The sequence below is a fragment of the Scyliorhinus torazame genome, chromosome 3, assembly GCF_047496885.1.
Source record: "Scyliorhinus torazame isolate Kashiwa2021f chromosome 3, sScyTor2.1, whole genome shotgun sequence".
In the NCBI taxonomy this organism is placed as follows: domain Eukaryota; kingdom Metazoa; phylum Chordata; class Chondrichthyes; order Carcharhiniformes; family Scyliorhinidae; genus Scyliorhinus; species Scyliorhinus torazame.
Window position 1 is genome coordinate 201073245 of NC_092709.1, and position 19759 is coordinate 201093003.

A 19759-nucleotide genomic window follows, 5' to 3' on the forward strand; every position below is an offset into this window, starting at 1 on the left:
CAAGTGGTTACTGGACCTTACGTAGGGGGTTCCTGCAGTCAGAAGGGGACTTCTGATGGAGGGCCACCCCACCCCTGGCCCGGGATCTAGGCCTGTTTTTTGGGGGGCTTCCCGCACAGCAGAGGCGCGTTCTTCCGGCCACACTGCGCCAGAAAAGCAGCTCGTTTTTCTGTAGCTTTTGTGTAGCGTGGCCGGTGAAAGCAGGGAGACCCCACTCCCGGGATCTACCCGGCTCGCAACTCCTCGCGAGATTCAACGCAATCTCGTGATACATTGCAAGATGAATCCTGCCCACAATGGGTGAGATCAGCTTTTGGCAAATCTGCATATTGGAGCGAGGCAGTAAGCCTTACTCTAATGTGCAGATTCCCAATGTACCTGAGGCTTTGGGATTCAATCCCTTTGCCTTGGGGAGCTTGGGTGAGCGGTGTTTGGTACTAACATAGAGTACCCTGACCAGACCTGTGCTGTACCCGGCAGGAAGATCTCTGATAGCCTCGCGCTACTCAGGGATACAATCGCCTCCGTGCAGGACAGGAGGGTGGACACCTGCCTCAACAGCCTTGACCAGGAGAAGGCTTTTGACAGAATATCGCACACCTACATGATGGATGTGCTCTCCAAAATGGGGTTTGGGGAGGGAATTTGCAATTGGATCAGACTGCTCTACACGAACATCTATAGCGCAGTCTCAATCAAGGGGTGGGAATCAGAAAAGTTCCAGACCAAATCAGGAGTCAGGCAGGGCTGCCCTCTCTCCTCGGCCCTGTTTGTGTGCTGCATAGAACCTTTTGCCGAGTCCATCAGGAAGGATCCGGGTATAAGAGTGACTGTCGTGTTGGGTGTTCCGGTACACAAATGAACCAACGCGGTTGTAGATGGTACAACTCTGTTTTATTGTCTTGTACAATAATAACTACTAACTGCTGGCTGAGGTTCGTGCTTCACCAGCTAACCTGTGGACCCAGCCCTATCACTATCTTAGTGAGGCACTCAGCACATGGTCTATGTCTGAGTGGCACGCTGTGAGCTCTGTGCTCTGAGCTATCTCCTGGTAGAATGAGCGGGAACTGTGGTGTTCCCTGTTTTATAGTGCGTGTGCTCTCACTGGTGATTGGCTGCGATGTTGTGTGTGTGTTGGTTGGTCCAACTACCTGTCCATCAGTGTGTGTGTGATTGCACCATGATATGCTAATGTGGATATCATGACAGTGATGATCCCAGGCAGCGGAGGTGTGCAAGTTAAGGCCTCCCTGTACATGAACGACGTTGCCGTCTTCTGCTCAGATCCCGCGTCTGTACGCAGGCTCTTGAATGCCTGCGACCAGTTTGAACTGGCCTTGGGAGCCAAGGTAAACCGCGGCAAGAGCGAGGCCATGTTCTTTGGGAACTGGGCCGACCGGTCCTTTGTCCCCTTCACTGTCAGGCCAGATTACCTGAAGATGCTGGGGATATGGTTCGGAGCGGCTGGGGCGTGCACCAAAAACTGGGAGAAGCGCATCGACAAGGTAAGACAGAAACTGGGCTGGTGGGAGCAACGCTCCCTCTCCATTGCGTGCAAAACCCTGGTCATCAGGTGTGAGGTACTCTCGGTGTTACTGTACGTGGCGCAGGTCTGGCCCATTACCCGACCCTACGCCGCAGCAGTCACCCGGGCCATCTTCAAATTCATCTGGAGATCCAAGATGGGCCGTGTCCGAAGGGACACCATGTACAAACCTCTAGATAAGGGAGGGAAAAACGTACCTAACATCTCCCTCATCCTGATGGCCACCTTTGTGTGCAGCTGCATCCAGCTGTGTGTGGAACCCCGGTATGCAAACACCAAGTGTCACTACATACGGAGGTTCTACCTGTCCCCGGTGTTACGAAGGATGGGCCTGGCCTCATTGTCGCGGAACGCTCCAAGTAGTTGGACCGTTCCGTACCACCTGTCTCTCGTGGAAAAGTTTTTGAAGAAAAACACCTTTGACCACAAGGCAATGAAGCAGTGGTCAGCACGTAATGTCCTCGAGGCCCTCAGGGAAAAGGAGACTGTGGAGGACGTTGGGACGGTTCCCTGAGCAGACTGTCAGAGCCATCTGGCAGAACGTCTCATCACCAGAACTTTCAAACAAGCACCAAGACCTAGCTTGGCTGGTGGTGAGAAGGGCCCTCCCCGTCAGATTCTTCATGTACACTCGAAGGCTCAGCGCCGTTGCACGCTGCCCTCGGAGTGGCTGTGGGGGAAATGAGACGGTCACCCACCTCCTTGTGGAATGTGCCTTTGCAAAGAAGGTCTGGAGAGAGATGCAGTGGTATTTGTCAAGGTTCATCCCGAGCAGCTCTGTGACACAGGACTCTGTGCTCTACGGATTGTTTCCAGGGACACACACCGAGACAAACATCAACTGCTGCTGCAAGGTCATCAACTCGGTGAAAGACGCTCTTTGGTCTGCCCGAAACTTGCTGATCTTCCAGTGCAAAGAGCTATCCTCGACCGAGTGTTGCAGACTGGCACATTCCAAGGTCCAGGACTACGTGCTGAGGGACGCACTCAAGCTTGGGGCAGCTGCTGCCAAGGCGCAATGGGGAAAGACCACTGTGTAAGGTCTTGCCAACAAATGTACACCGAGGGGCAGGTAACAGTGTAAACCCCCCTTGGTCTGGGTCATTAACACTCCAATGTATAAAAGAATCATGACAATGTAAATGTTTAAGAAGGAATTGTAACATAAAGAGCGCTATGTGTGTAAGGTTATCAAAATTGAATGGAAGAAAGTCAAGGAAATGTGTAACTCTGATGGAAATGTACAGTCAAAACAATTCAAAATGTTCTGTAATGTTTATGATAGATTTTATGAATAAAGTATATTTTTTGAAAAAAAAACAACAAAGAGTACCAAAGAGTAACAGAGAGTCATTGGACCCGAAACGTTAGCTCCTTTCTCGCCCGACAGATGCTGCCAGACCTGCTGAGATTTTCCAGCATTTTCTCCTTCGGTGTTTGATACTGGTCCCCACAAATAGGGACCCGATGGACCGGCACTCGTGGGGTCTCCAAGGGGATTGGAGGCCCCCAGCTGAATGCCCTTTGGGCAGGGTGGTGCCCTGGCACTGCTGATGCCACCTGGGCACTCTGGCAGTGCCAGCCTGGCACACTGGCTGTGCCACCTGGATGCCTGCCTGGCACTGCTAAGGTGCTCAGGGGGTGCTGGCAGGGTGCTGACGGTGCCAAGCTGGTGTTTTCTGCTTGCGATCGGACTGGGGTCGCCTGCCATGGGGGCTGTGGCCAGGGGACCCTCCCATGTTGCGTTTGGGCTGGGGGAGGTTGGGGATTTTTTTTTGTGGCCCTAGGAGATTGGGATGGCATTTAAAAATGGCATCCCAATCTCTCACTACACGGGGCATTCCGGCAAGCGGAGCTCCCCATTGTAAACAACGGGGCTATGTGTTACCTCGGCCGCACATTCCTCGTTTAGGCCCCTTGTTCAAAGTGAGTGGCGTTGAATAGCCACGTGATTCTCGACGCTGCGAGTGCCGGGAAACACACGGCTAAATGTACTTGCTCAGGAACTTAGTTCCCTTTTGTGAAGATCGAGCCCCTGGTAATTCCTCCTGCCAACCTAAAAACTGATGCTGAATGGGAAACATCCCTTAAAGAAGCCTGGTAAGGGCCTCAATTAGGGCAAATTGCAGCAACTCTAATCTCTTCTTTAACAAGTGTCATTTTTTTTATCTGATGAGGCACCTGCAAAACTCCTTAGGACATTTTACTGTGTTAAAGGTGATTTATAAGTGCAACTTGTTATCATTCAGCTTTTTTACTGGTTTGGTCTATTTCGCCCTCAGGGGCATTTTTCTAGACTTGCTCATGTTTTATGATCATTTATATATATTTTTGGTTGGCAGGGGGAAAGAATAAAAAGTATGAGGGCATGGGAAAGCACAACTCAGTTAGAACAAAGAAGCACAGGAACAGTCCGTTCGGCCCTCCAAGCCTGTACCGATCATGATACTAACCTTGGCCAAGACCCTCAGCACTTCCTTGTGCCGTATCCCTCTATACCCATCCTATCCATGTATTTGTCGAGATGCCTTTTGAACACCGTTAATGTATCTGCTTCCACAATCTCCCCTGGCAACGCGTTCCAGGCACTCACCACTCACTGTGTAAAAAACCTGCCTCGCACATCTCCTCTAAACTTTACCCCACAGACCTTAAACCTATGTCCTCTGGTGACTGACCCCTTCTCCCTGGGAAAGAGTGCCTGCCCATCACTCTATCCATGCTCCTCATAATCTTGTAGAACTCGATCTAGTCACCCCTCAACTTCCGTCGTTCTAATGAAAACCGTCCAAGCATATTCAGCCTCTCCGCATAGCTAACACCCTCTAGACCAGGCAACATCCTGGTAAACCTCCTCTGCATCCTCTCCAAAACCTCCACATCCTTCTGCTAGTGTGGCGACCAGAATTGTGCGCAATATTCCAAGTGTGGCCTTACCAAGGTTCTCTACAACTGCAGCATGACTTGCCAGTTATTATACTCAAAGCCCTGTCCAATGAAGGCAAGCATTCCGTATGCTTTCTTGACTACCTTGTCCACTTGTGTTGCCACTTTCAAAGATCTGTGGACCTGCACACCCAGATCTCTCTTACTTTCGGTCGGAGCTTTCATTTTTCTCCCAGCTTCCCCAAATATTTACTGGTGGATCTGGAGCAGGCAAATGCAAAAGTAGCTCAGGATCACTTCTGCCACATCCCCACCTTGCTGTTTTTCCCCCTCTATTTCTGTGGCAGACAATAAGCCCTCCCATATATTGAAATTCAGTACAAAAGAAGGAAATATGATGAGTGGTTAATGCCTTCGCTCTCTGTCACACTAAACTGGGGACACATTAGTTCCAGATTGCCAGGGAAATTAAAGGACATGTTGGGGAGGTGGGTTAATATTTTTGTGATTGTTGAGTCTGTGCAAACATGCTCAGATCTATTCTGAAGCATGTTAGGTCTAGATTATTAATTGCTGAAAATTTGGCATATCTTTCACAGGTTGCGTGATAAACTTGTGGACATCCCAATGGTGCTGCAGGCCTCTGGGCTCAGCCCAGAAAACCTCTTCCCCAATTTCAGCAGGACACTCTGGCAGAAGCTAGGGAAGTACTTCCAATATTTCAAAGGAAGATCACTAGATTCTGGAACAGGCATCTCAAGAGCAGGCAAAAAAATTCTAAATCCCTTGAAAATGCATCCCAGTTATACCAGAACAGAAAATCTAGACCTTTGATATTTTTAAGTTTGTCTTTATTTTTGAACTATAATATGAACAATCTTTAACTATTCCTTACATATTACAGTAACAAATGAACCAAGATATTGTCTCAAAGATCAAGAAGCAACACACCTGGTGTCAGTAGGGTCCTGTGCTGGCTGCTGAGGTTTATTCCAATGATCTGGCTGTCCAAGAGATTCATTTTTACCTTCACCATGGTCATAACCACGATGGCATTTACTGGAAAACATCATCTTATAAGTTAGTACAAACTAACAACCACGTTCACAAATGCAGATCACTGGGAACAGGTCATTGAACTGAATTGGACAGAATCCTGTTGGAGCATTCAGATTCTCGTCTGTCAGAGGGAGACCCACACTGTCTCTTTTCAAAAAAATTTGCTCAACCAATTATGCAGTGGCAAGGCCTGAGGCGGGCCTTCCCCTGGAATCAAAAATCCTGGGGCGGTAGTCTCAGCGATCGAGAGCTGCCATCCAATCAGAAGCCAGCACTGCCTGTGCTCAGCAGCAACACTGGGGAGACCATGGCTACTAACGGAAGGACAGGCACCAGAGCCCCAGGATCACAGAGCCAACCAGGCCACATGTAAGTAATGTAGGGGTTGGGGTTGGCACCAAGGGCAATAGGGTTGCTCTCAGTGAACCACCCCCTTCCCACTGTCCAGTCCCTCGATCAGACACTGAGTGGCTTGGATCGAGCCCCCTCCCCCAAGCTAGCTGTACATTTCTACCTGTCGTGCATGCCACACAGTGACAGGTCAACCAGCAGCTGGCTGACAGTAGGATGAGACCCTAAGTGGTCAACCTGCCTCCAAGTTCACCAATGAGAGCACAGAATTCCAGCCATTAACTCTTTTTCTCACTCCACAGATCCTGACTCAATGTGTATTTCTAATATTTTCTACTTTGTTTATTATAGCCAGGCACCATGCTGTGTGGCACTACCACCATGCTGTGTGGCACTACCACCATGCTGTGTGGCACTAGCACCATGCTGTGTGGCACTAGCACCATGCTGTGTGGCACTAGCACCATGCTGTGTGGCACTACCACCATGCTGTGTGGCACTACCACCATGCTGTGTGGCACTAGCACCATGCTGTGTGGCACTAGCACCATGCTGTGTGGCACTAGCACCATGCTGTGTGGCACTAGCACCATGCTGTGTGGCACTAGCACCATGCTGTGTGGCACTACCATGCTGTGTGGCACTACCATGCTGTGTGGCACTACCACCATGCTGTGTGGCACTACCACCATGATGTGTGGCACCACCATGCTGTGTGGCACTAGCACCATGCTGTGTGGCACTAGCACCATGCTGTGTGGCACTAGCACCATGCTGTGTGGCACTACCATGCTGTGTGGCACTACCACCATGCTGTGTGGCACTACCACCATGCTGTGTGGCACTACCATGCTGTGTGGCACTACCACCATGCTGTGTGGCACTACCACCATGATGTGTGGCACTACCACCATGCTAAGTGGGTTAGATTTAGAATAGATCAAGCTGCTGAAAGCTGGATGTTTTGAGGCACTGTGGACCATCAGCGGAGCAGAACTGTAGTCCAGTATTACAATCTGTAACCTCATGGCCAAGCATATCTCTCACTCTACTATTATGATCAAGCCAGGAGACAAACCCTGGTTCAATGAGAAATGTTGAAGAACATGCCAGGAGCTGCACCAGGCATAACTGAAGTGCCAACCCTGTGAAGCGACATCACATGACTGTACGCATACTAAGCAGTAGAGTCAGTATGTGGTTGACAGACCCAATATTTCAGAGGAAGATTAATAGAATTAATAGAATCCCACAGCCATAGAGCACACCAAAGCTCTGCAGTCCTGAAAATCAACCCATAAATGGTGGTGGCCAATTAAACAACTAAAAGGAGGAAAAACTCCACAAACATTCCCATCCTCAATGATGGGGGAAGCCCAGAACGTCAAGTGCAAAAGGAAAAGATTGAAGCATTTGCAAACATAGTCTATTAGCCTCTGAAAATATCCTGACTGTAATGCTGATGACGTGTGCTCCAGAACTAGCCATGCCACTAGCCAATCTGTTCCATTGCAGCTGCAACACTGGCAAATACCTAACAAACTGAATTTGCCCAGCTAACCAGGCAGCATGTGATTGTGACACCAAGCAGCCCAGTAAAATTGAAATCAATAGGAATCAGAGAGCAAACACTCCACTGGTTTGTCATCATACCTACCGGGAAAGGTTGTTGGGTGGCTCTTCTTCTCTGCCTAGGAACACTGCTGCAGGAGCTACTCAGGGTACTGCCTGAGCCTAACCATCTTCAGCTGCTTCATCAATGACCTATTCTTCATCATAACATCAGGGTGGGGATGTTCGCTGATGATTGCACAATGTTCAGTGCCATTAGCCACTCCTCACATAATGACCAGACAACATTCAGGCTTGGGCTGTGATGCACTATCAATTACGCCGAGACGAGAGTAGAGAGTAATCGAGGCTTTATTACACAGAGATATGTGGCCGCCTACCGCAGCTTATGAAATGGCTGCTGTTCGGAGAGCACACACAGTTATACTTTGCCCGGCAGGCAGGGATCTACCCCCGTACCTGTAGTACAGGGGCCTTACCGTAATACCCATATATACAATATAATACAACAGTGGTGACTACCACATTTACCCCCTGTTAAAAATGGTGCCAGATCCCTGAGGGAGACTGTGTCTTGGCGGCCTTCGGGGTACGCTAGTAGGCGTACTGCGGGTTCGCATGGAGTAGCTGTACTCTCTCAACCAACGGGTCCGCCTTGTGGAGCCGCACGTGCTTGCGGAGGAGAACGGGTCCTGGAGCTGCCAGCCACGTTGGGAGCGAAACCCCGGAAGTGGACTTCCTGGGGAAGGCAAAGAGACTTCATGGGGGGTTTCGTTGGTCGCGATGCACAGGAGCGACGGAATGGAATGAAGTGCGTCAGGGAGGACGTCCTGTCAGCGGGAGACTGGGAGATTTCTGGACCGTAGGGCCAGCTGGACGGCCCTCCAGACCGTCCCATTCTCCCGCTCCACCTGCCCGTTTCCCCCGGGGTTGTAGCTGGTCATCCTGCTCGAGGCAACGCCCCTGTTGAGCAGGTAGTGGCGCAGTTCCTCGCTCTTAAATGAGGATCCCCGGTCGCTGTGGACGTAGGCGGGGAAACCGAACAGAGCGAAGATGGTGTTGAGGGCTTTGTTGACGTCATATTGGGGCATGGGACGGCGAAGGGGAATCGGGAATACTCGTCGACCACATTGAGAAAATACGTGTTGCGGTCGGTGGAGGGGAGGGGCCTTTTGAAGTCCACACTGAGGCGTTCAAAGGGACGGGAGGCCTTCACCAGGCGCGCACAGTCTGGCCGGTAGAAATGCGGTTTACACTCCGCACAGACCTGGCAGTCCCTGGTAACCGCCCTGACTTCCTCAATGGAGTTGGGCAGATTGCGGGCCTTAATAAGTGGTAAAAGCGGGTGACTCCCGGGTGACAGAGATCGTCGTGCAGGGTCCGGAGTCGGTCCACTTGTGCGCTGGCACATGTACCTCGGGACAGGGCATCGGGGGGCTCATTGAGCTTACCGGGGCGATACAAAACTCGTAATTGTAGGTGGAGACCTCGATCCTCCACCTCAAGATTTTATCATTCTTGATCTTACCCCGCTGTGTGTTGTTAAACATGAAGGCAACCGACCGTTGGTCAGTGAGGAGAGTGAATCTCCTGCCAGCCAGGTAATGCCTCCAATGTCGCACAGCTTCAACGATAGCTTGGGCCTCCTTTTCGACGGAGGAGTGCCGAATTTCGAAGGCATGGAGGGTGTGGGAAAAGAAAGCCACGGGCCTGCCCGCCTGGTTGAGGGTGGCGGCCAGAGCGACGTCTGATGCATCGCTCTCGACTTGGAAGGGGAGCGTCTTGTCGACCGCGTGCATCGCGGCTTTGGCGATGTCGGCCTTGATACGGTTGAAGGCCTGGTGAGCCTCGACCGTCAGTGGGAAAGCGGTGGATAGAATGAGTGGACGGGCCTTGTCTGCATAGTTTGGGGCTACCTGGGCGTAGTACGAAAAGAATCCCAGGCATCGTTTGAGGGCCTTGGGGCAGTGGGGGAGGGGGAGTTCCATGAGGGGGTGCATGCGATCGGGGTCAGGCCCTAGAACTCCATTCTGAACCACACAGCCGAGGATGGCTAATCGGTTTGTGCTGAACACACACGTTGTAAGTTAGGTTGAGGAGTGTGGCGGTGTGGAGAAATTTGGAAAGGTTAGCGTCGTGGTCCTGCTGGTCGTGGCCGCAGATGGTGACGTTGTATGGGAAAGTGGCCTGCAGCCCGTACCGGTCAACCATTCGGTCCATCTCCCATTGGAAGACCGAGACCCCGTTGGTGACGCCGAAGGGAACCCGGAGGAAATAGTAAAGGCGGCCGTCTGCTTCAAACGCAGTGTATGGGCAGTCCGTCTTACGGATGGGGAGCTGGTGGTAGGCAGATTTTAGGTCCACTGTCGAGAAGACCCGGTACTGTGCAATCTGATTGACCATATCAGATATGCGTGGGAGGGGGTACGCGTCGAGCTGCGTGTACCGATTGATGGTCTGACTGTAGTCAACGACCATCCTGTTTTCCTCCCCGGTTTTCACCAGTACCACTTGGGCTCTCCAGGGGCTTTTGCTGGCCTCGATGATACCTTCCCGCAGCAGCCGCTGGACCTCAGACCTGATGAAGGTCCTGTCCTGGGCGCTGTAATGTCTGATCCTGGTGGCGACGGGTTTGCAATCCGGGGTGAGGTTTGCAAACAGGGAAGGCGGGTCGACCTTAAGGGTCGAGAGGCCGCAAACAGTGAGGGGTGGTAAGGGCCCGCCAAATTTCAGCGTTAAGCTCTGGAGGTTGCACTGGAAGTCCAGGCCGAGTAGTAAGGCAGCGCAGAGGTTGGGGAGGACGTAGAGCCGGAAGCCACTGACATATACGTCCTGGACGGTGAGGATGGCGCAGTACCCCCGGATCGCCACGGAGTGGAATCCGGAGGCCAGGGAGATTCTTTGGTTAGCGGGGTGTACCGCGAGGGAGCAGCGCCTTACCGTATCGGGGTGGATGAAGCTCTCAGTGCTCCCGGAGTCCAGAAGGCAGGATATCTCGTGCCTGTCGACCTTCACCTTTGTCGAAGCGGTTTCGAAGTTGTGCGGTTGAGACTGGTCGATCGTGACCGAGGCGACAAGCGGCTGTTCATCAGCGGTTGCAGGTGATGAGCGGCCCGATGAGGTGCTCGACGGGCAGGGATCCTGTGGCGGGTAAGATGGCAGCGCCCACGGGCCGCACGTGTCCTGGGGCAGGAAAGATGGCGGCGCCCTCGGGCCACACGTGTCCTGGGGCAGGCAAAATGGCGGTGCCCTTGGTTCTGAGGCAAGCAAGGTGGCGGCGCCCACGGGCCGCACGTGTTGTGAGTGGAGCAAGATGGCGGCACCCACGGGACACACGTGGGGTTGGCTGAGAGCGGTCGCTGATGGGGTCCACGATGAGGTGGCCGCTGGCAGGGTCCACGATGCACAGGGGGGATGGGCCGTGCAATCGGGGGCATAAGCCTATACATTGCATGAGGCGACCGTGAGCGAGAGCGCTGGATTCTTGGTCGCCGCGAGGTCAAGCGTGGCCCCTTCTAAGAGGCGCTGGCGAATGTAGTCAGACCCTATGCCCGTAACAAACGGGTGTCCTGTTAGCAGGTACGAATGTTCCAGTGGCCGAAATGGCCTGGCAGTCACAGTCTCTCACCAGGGCGAGCAGGGCGCGCCAGAAATCTTCCACAGACTCACCGGGAAGTTGGTGCTGCGTGGATAGGAGGTGCCTGGTTTGGATCTTGTTGGTCTGCTGAGCGTAATTCTCCTTCAGTAGCGCCATGGCCTCTGCGTAGGTAGGCGCGTCCTGGACGAGGGGAAAAACGTTGGAGCTCAGCCGCGTGTATAGAATCTGGAGCTTCTGTGCTTCTGAGATTGGGTCTGGCGCAGACCCGATGTATGCTTCAAAGCAAGCTAGCCAATGTTGGAAGTCCTTTTTGGCATTGTCTGCTTCAGGATGCAGCTGCAGGCGATCCGGCTTGATGCGGAGATCCATCTCTGAAAAATCTCTGTGTAATAAATTGATGCACTATCAATTACGACGAGACAAGAGTAGAATGTAATCGAGGCTTTATTACACAGAGATGTGCGGCCTCCTACAGCAGCTTACAAAATGGCTGCTGTTCGGAGAGCACACACATTTATACTCCGCCTCCTGGGTGGAGCTAATAGGCTGGGACCTACCCCCGTACTTGTAGTAGAGGGGCCTTACCGTAATACCCATAAATACAATTGTGGTAGTCGGTATTAGGGGTATTACGGTACCCTGAATAATGCCATAAGACCATTTGTGTGGGAGGTACCTGAGACTGCTATTTCATTGGTGAAACCTGCCTGCTGGTTCCGCCCAATAAGGTGGAGTATAAGAGCCTGTGCCTCCCCAGCAGCTGCATTCTGTACCTGCGCTGCTGGGAGAAACATCTAGTACAATAAAGCCTTCAATTGTCTCCAATCTCGTCTCAGGAGTTATTGATCGAGCATCAACAATATAATACAACAATGGTGACTACCACAGGCTGATAAACAGCAAGTAACAATCACACCACACAAGTGCCTGGCAATCTCCAACAAAAGAGAATCTCCCATTGACATTCAATGGCATTATCAATTGCCGAATGTTATCCCATCAATATCCTGTACATCATCATTGGTTCTGAACCAGCCATGTAAATACAAAAACAGGTTAGATTTCTGCAGTGAGCAACCTATCTCCTGACTCTCCAAAGCCTGTCCACCTTTTAAAAGGCACATCAGGAATGTGATGGAATACTCTCCGCTTGCCTGGATGAGTGAAGCTCCAACAATACTCAAGAAGATCAACATCATCCAGTGTAAAGCAGCCTACGTAATTCACATCCCATACAATACCTTCAACATTCATCCCCTCCACCATTGGCAGACAGTGGCAATAGTGTGCATATTATATACTGCAGAAACTGGTCAAGTCTCCTTCAGGAATACCTTCCAAACCTGTGACCTTTACCATCTTAAGAGGGAAAGGGACAGCAGACACATGGGAACAGAACTTCCAGGTTCCCCTCCAAGTCAGACACCATCCTGACTTGGAAGTAAATCACTGTTCCTTCACTGTCACTAGATCAGAATCCTGGCACTCCCTCCCCAACAACACTGTGGGTGTACCTACACTACACAGAGGTTCAAGAACGTGGCTCATCACCAACTTCTGAAGGGCAATGAGGGATAGGCAGAAGATGCCAGCCGAGCCAAAAACCTCTGCATCTCATGAACAAATGGAAAAAGGAAGCAAATGTAAGGATCAGGGAAATGGAAGATTGACAAGAAGAAATCAGGAAAAGTGGGCAGATGTCTTTAAGACAATGAAATGATTGATAGCATAGACGTACGGTCAGGGCAGCACGGTGCCTCACAGGAGCGCAGGTTCAATTACGGCCTTGAGTAACTGATTGTGTGGATTTTGCACTTTCTCCCCGTGTCTGCATGGGTTTCCTCTGGGTGCTCCAGTTTCCTCCCAAGTCAAACGATTTGCAAGTTTAGATGGGGTTATCGGTTACAGGAATGGGATGGAGTGAGGGCGTGGGCCAAGGTAGGATAATCTTTCAGAGGGTTGGTGCAGATTCGATGGGCCGAATGGCTTCCTTCTGCACTGTAGGAGTTATTTTGTTCTATTCTATGGTATGTAGAAAAATTGTTTCTACTTGTAACACAGATACAGGTCATAAAGACTGCAGGGATTTGAGGGGAAATTTCTCTATCCAAATATTGATTAGAATGTGGAATGCACTATGATAAAGAGTAGTTGAGGCAGGTAGGATTGATACATTTAAGTGGAAATTATAGAAGCACACAAGGGCTTCCCAATTAGGAAAGAGAAGAATAGGCTGTCAGGATTGGATGAAATTGGTTGAGAGGAGAAGGGGTAGAGTGGGTTAGGATCGAGTAGGAATCTTGTAAGGGGTCTAGTTTGAGGGCTATGGTGACGGCAGCATTGCCAGTGGCTCCGAGTAGGTATTCAGGGAGCTGGTGGTGCAGTCCACGGTGAAGATCTGCCATCAGTTGAGGAGGCATTTTAGGGTGGAAGGGATGTCGGTGCTAACGCCGCTGTGCGAGAATCCTGGGTTTGAGCCGGGGGGGATGGATAGTGTATACAGGAGGCGGAGGGAAGTGGGACTGGTCAAAGTGAGGGATTTGTATTTGGAGGAAGGGTTCACCAGTTTGGAGGAGCTAAGAGAGAGGGTAGAGCTGCCGAGGGGTAGTGAGTTCAGGTATCTGCAGGTTAAGGACTTTGCGCGAAAGGTCTGGAGGGGGTTCCCTTGATTGCCGGGATACACCCTGCTGGAGCGACTACTGCTTCCGGATGTGGAAGGGGAGGGAGGAATTGGGGATATATATAAGTGGCTGGGGGAGCAGGGAGGCGGGTGGGTGGTGAAGATCAAGGAGAAATGGGAAGCGGAGTTGGGAGGGAAGATTAATTGGGGAGTATGGAGTGAGGCACTGCGAAGGGTAAATGGGACCTCCTCTTGTTCAAGGATGAGCCTGATACAGTTTAAGGTGGTGCACAGGGTGCATATGACTCGGGTGAGAATGAGTGGGTTCTTTCAGGGGGTAGCAGATGAGTGCGAGAGGTGTGGATGGGGGACAGCGAATCACACGCACATGTTTTGGGGTTGTGAAAAATTGGGAAGATTCTGGGCTGGAGTGTTCGCGGTCTTAGCCAGGATAGTGGAGGAGGAGGTAGACCTGGACCCTATGGTGGCGATATTTGGGGTTTCAGAGAAGCCGGAGCTCATGGAGAGGAGGAAGGCCGATGTTGTGGCCTTCGCCTCTCTGATTGCATGGCGGCGGATTTTACTGGAGTGGCGGTCGGCATCGCCACCAGGGGTGACCTGAACGACTTTGTGCGGTTGAAGAAGATAAAGTATGAGTTAAGGGGCCTTGCAGGGGGTTTGAGAAAAGGTGGGGGATGTTTGTGACCGTGTTTGAGGAGCTGTTTGTCGTGGCGGGGGTGGGAGGGTGATTGCTGGGAAGTATGTTTCCCAGGGTGTTTATTTGCTGTAACCTGTTTGGAATAAAATACATGTAAAAAGAAGATGGTTCAGAGGGTGTGAAGCATGAACACTACCAGCTGAGGTATGGTCTGTTGCTGCCTTTATGTTGGTTTATTAAATACTATTTAACTTACCTTCTCAGGCCTCCTAAGCTTTAATATCTAGTAGATGAGGAATAAAACATGATTTCAGGGGAAAGAGGAAGATTTAAAATGATCAAAACAAAAAAGAAAATTGATTAAAATTACTGCAGATTAAAAAATCGGAGTCTGGTAACACACAAGTCTGGGATGAAATAAATAATGTAGATCAGATTATGGAAAATTACTCACCTGAAGGGGAAGTTTCTGAACCCATGAGAAAATTCATCCCCACAAGGGGGAAATCCTGCATTTTGAAACTTTTTACGGCAAGCTCCCATATAAGAAGCTTTTCCAATCACAAAACCAAGCACTCCAGCAACTGGAGAACAAAATACAAAAACAAAATTGGAGAACTGAGTTCTATTGTAAAGTAGGGTTATCTTGTGAAACATAAACAACAACAATAACTTACATTTATATAGGACATTTTATGACGTTCAATGCGCTAAGGCGCTTTAGACGAGCGATATGGGTAGAGTTGAGGAATCACAAAGGTAAAAGGACCCTGATGGGTGTTATGTACAGGCCCCCTAGCAGTAGTCAGAATGTGGGGCAGAAAATAAATCAGGACATAGAAAAGGCATGGAAGAAAGGCAATGTTACAATGATAATGGGGGACTTCAATATGCAGGTGTGCTGGGAAAATCAGGTTGGTAATGGATCCCAAGAAAACAATTTGTGGAATATCTAAAAGATGGTTTTTTTGGAGCAGCCTGTGACAGAGCCCACTCAAGAAAAGGCAATTCTGGATTTGGTGATGTGTAATGAGGCAGACTTCATTCGTGAACTTAAGGTGAAGGAACCCTTAGGGGGCAGTGACCACAATATGATAGAATTTACCCTGCAGTTTGAGAGGGAGAAGCTGGAATCAGATGCAATGGTATGACAATTAAATAAGGGTGACTACAAAGACATGAGGGAGGAGCTAGCCAGAGTTGGTTGGAAGGGTTTTTTCCAATGTATAAAGGGTAAGAGAGAGGCAAAAGTAGGCATTGGACCACTGGAAAATGAGGCTGGTGAAGTACGAGTAGGAAAAAAAGAAATGGCTGAGGAATTGAATAATTACTTTGCATCAGTCTTCACGGTGGAAGACACCAGTGGGATGCCAGAGCTCCAGGAGAATCAGGGGGCACAGGTGAGTGTAGTGGCCATCTCTAAGGAGAAAGTTTAGGGGAAACTGAAAGGTCTGAAGGTGGATAAATCACCTGGACCGGGTGGGCTACATCCCAGGGTTCTAAAGGAGATAGCGAAGGAGATTGTGGAGGCATTCGCAAGATTGACTCCCTACTGAAGGATATGTCTGAGGCATTCAGGTCAGGCGACCTGACCTATACAAGAAATCCAGGTACAACCTCCGCAAAGCCATCCGAGATGCCAAGAGAGAATATCAGACCAAGCTAGAGTCAGAGACTAGCGTTACAGATTCTCGGCGGTTGTGGCAAGGTCTAAACAACATAACGGGCTACAAAGCAAAGCCGAGCAGTATCTCCAGCAGCAGCGCACCCCTCCCCGATGAACTCAATGCATTCTATGCTCGGTTCGAGCAGGAATCCAATGATCCACTGTCGAGTGCCCCAGCAGCCCATAACACACCCATACCCACCATCACAGCTTCCGAAGTCAGATCGGCCTTCCTGAACGTGAACCCTCGGAAGGAGACGGGTCTGGACGGGATCCCTGGTCGTGCACTCAGAGCATGCGCGGATCAGGTGGCAGCTGTGTTCGCGGACACCTTTAACCTGTTCCTATTCTGCTCCGAGGTCCCCACCTGCTTCAAGAAGGCCACCATCATACTGGTGCCAAACAAGAACCAGGCAACGTGCCTCAATGACTACCGTCTGGTGGCCCTGACTTCAGTCGCAATGAAGTGCTTCAAGAGGTTAGTCATGAAGTGCATCACCTCCATACTCTCAGAACGCCTTGATCCACTGCAATTCGCATACCGCCGCAACCGGTCCACAGCAGACGCCATTTCCCTGGACCTACACTCATCCCTAGAGCATCTCGACAACAAGAACTCCTATATCAGACTCCTATTTATTGACTACAGCTCCCCCTTCAACACCATAATCCCAGACAAGCTCATATCAAAGCTCCAAAAGCTAGGACTTGGCTCCTCACTCTGCAACTGTATCCTCAATTTTCTGACCAACAGACCACAATCAGTAAGAATGAACAACAACACCTCCTCCACAATAGTCCTCAATACCGGGGCCCCACAAGGCTGCGTACTTAGCCCCCTACTATACTCCCTGTGCACACACGACTGCGTGGCAAAATTTGGTTCCAACTCCATCTACAGGTTTGCTGACGATACGACCATAGTGGGCCGGATCTCGAATAACGATGAGTCAGAGTACAGGAGGGAGATAGAGAACCTAGTGGAGTGGTGCAGCGACAACAATCTCTCCCTCAATACCAGCAAAACCAAATAGCTGGTCATTGACTTCAGGAAGCAAAGTACTGTACACACCCCTGTCAGCATCAACGGGGCTGAGGTGGAGATGGTTAGCAGTTTCAAATTCCTAGGGGACACATCTCCAAAAATCTGACCTGGTTCACCCACGTCGACACTACTACCAAGAAAGCACAACAGCGCCTATACTTCAGAGAGTCGTGAACACAGCCCAGTCCATCACACAAACCTGCCTCCCATCCATTGACTCCATCTACACCTCTCGCTGCCTGGGGAAAGTGGGCAGTATAATCAAAGACCCCTCCCACCTGGCTTACTCACTCTTCCAACTTCTTCCATAGGGCAGGAGACACAAAAGTCTGAGAACACACACAAACAGACTCACAAACATCGTCTTCCCCGCTGTTACCAGACGCCTAAACGACCCTCTTATGGACTGATCTCATTAAAACTACACCCCTGTATGCTTCACCCGATGCCGGTGTTATGTAGTTACATTGTGTACCTTGTGTTGCCCTATTATGTATTTTCTTTTATTTTCATGTACTTAATGATCTGTTGAGCTGCTCGCAGAAAAATACTTTTCACTGTACCACGGTAGACGTGACAATAAACAAAATCCAAATCCATTGGTGGCGATCTTTCAGGAATCACTGGAGGCAGGGAGGGTCCCAGAGGACTGGAAAATTGCTAATGTAACAACCCTGTTTAAGATGGGAGGAACGCAAAAGACAGGAAATTACAGGCGAGTTAACCTGACTTTGGTCAGTGATAAGGGGCGGGATTCTCTGCAATCGGCGCGATGTCCGCCGACCGGCGCGAATCAGTCCGGCATCACGCCGCCCCAAAGGTGCGGAATCCTCCGCATCTTGAGGGGCCGAGCCCTTACCTTGAGGGGCTAGGCCCGCGCCGGACTGATTTCCGCCCCGCCAGCGGGAAAGGCATTTGGTGCCCCGCCAGCTGCCACAAAACTGACTTTGCCGTGTGGCGCATGCGCAGTGGAGGGGGTCTCTTCTGCCTCCGCCATAGTGGAGACCATGGCGAAGGCGGAAGGAAAAGAGTGCCCCCACGGCACAGGCCCATCCGTGGATCGGTGGGCCCTGATCGCGGGCCAGGCCACCGTGGGAGCACCCCCCGTGGCCAGATCGCCCCGCGCCCCCCCCCAGGACCCTGGAGCCCACCCGTGCCGCCTTGTCCCGCCGGTAAGAGAGGTGGTTTGATTCTCGCCGGCGGGACAGGCATTCCAGCAGCCGGACTTCGGCCCATCGCGGGCCGGAGAATCGCCGGGGGGGGGGGGGGGGGGCGCCAACCGGCGCGCCGCGATTCCCACCCCCGCCGAATATCCGGTGCCGGAGAATTCGGCAACTGGCGGGGGCGGGATTCACGCCAGTCCCCAGCAATTCTCCGACACGGCGGGGGGTCAGAGAATCCTGCCCAAGATTTCAGAGTCTGTTATTAAAGATGACATTGTGGAGTACTTGGAAGTGCATGGTAAAATAGGACTGAGTCAGCATGGCTTCGTCAAGGGGAGGTCATGTCTGACAAATCTGTTAGAGTTCTTTGAGGAGGTAACGAGGAAGTTAGACAAAGGAAAACCAGTGGACGCGATTTATTTAGATTTCCAGAAGGCCTTTGATAAGATGCCATATAGGAGACTGTTAAATAAGTTAAAAGCCCATGGTGTTAAGGGTAAGATATTGGCATGGATAGAGGATTGACTGACTGGCAGAAGGCAAAGAGTGGGGATAAAGTGACTAGTGCTGTGCTTCAGGTGTCGGTGTTGGGACCACAACCTTCCACAATTAACGATCTGGAAGAAGGAACTGAGAACACTGTTGCTAAGTTTGCAGATGATATAAAGATGTGCAGAGGGACAGGTAGTACTGAGGAATACTGAGGGGGGCTGCAGAAGGACCTGGACAGGCTCGGAGAGTGAGCAAAGAAGTGGCAGATGGAATACAAAGAACAAAGAAAGTTATAGCACAGGAACAGGCCCTTCGTCCCTCCAAGCCAGCAACAACCAAGCTGCCTGACTATACTACAATCTTCTACCCTTCCTGGGTCCGTATCCCTCTATTCCCATCCTATTCATGTATTTGTCACGATGCCCCTTAAACGTCATTATCGTCCCTGCTTCCACCACCCTACTCTGGCAGCGAGTTCCAGGCACCCACTACCCTCTGTGTAAAAAAACGTACCTCGTACATCTCCTCTAAACCTTGCCCCTCGCAGCTTAAACCTATGCCCCCTAGTAATTGACCCCTCTACCCAGGGAAAACATCTTTGACTAACCACTCTGTCTATGCCCCTCATAATTTTGTAGACCTCTATCAGGTCGCCCCTCAACCTCCGGCGTTCCAGTGAGAACAAACCAAGTTTATTCAACCTCTCCTCATAGCTAATACCCTCTATACCAGGCAACATCCTGGTAAATCTCTTCTGCATCCTCTCTAAAGCCTCCACATCCTTCTGCCGAACAGAATTGAACACTATACTCCAGGTATGGCCCAAGGTTCTACACAGCTGAATCATGACTTGCCAATTTTTATACTCAATACCCCGGCCAATGAAGGCAAGCATGCTGTATGCCTTCTTGACTACCTTCTTCACCTATATTGCCCCTTTCAGTGACCTGTGGACCTGTACACCAAGATCTCTCTGACTGTCAATACTCTCGAGGGTTCTACCATTCACTGTATATTCCCTACCTGTATTAGACCTTCCAAAATGCATTACCTCACATTTGTCCAGGTTAAACTCCATCTGCCATCTCGCCGCCCAAGTC

General features: G+C 50.8%; 1 protein-coding gene across 1 annotated transcript in view; it reads right to left on the reverse strand.

Moving 5' to 3' along the window:
- ociad2 (OCIA domain containing 2) overlaps positions 1 to 19759 on the reverse strand; it is a 32686-nt gene that overhangs the window by 3361 nt on the left and 9566 nt on the right. The window contains exons 5-6 of the mRNA XM_072497937.1: positions 14748 to 14877; positions 5387 to 5494 (exon numbers count right to left, since the gene is read on the reverse strand). Coding sequence (XP_072354038.1) covers positions 5387 to 5494; positions 14748 to 14877 — 238 coding nt within the window. The remainder of the gene's footprint in view (positions 1 to 5386; positions 5495 to 14747; positions 14878 to 19759) is intronic.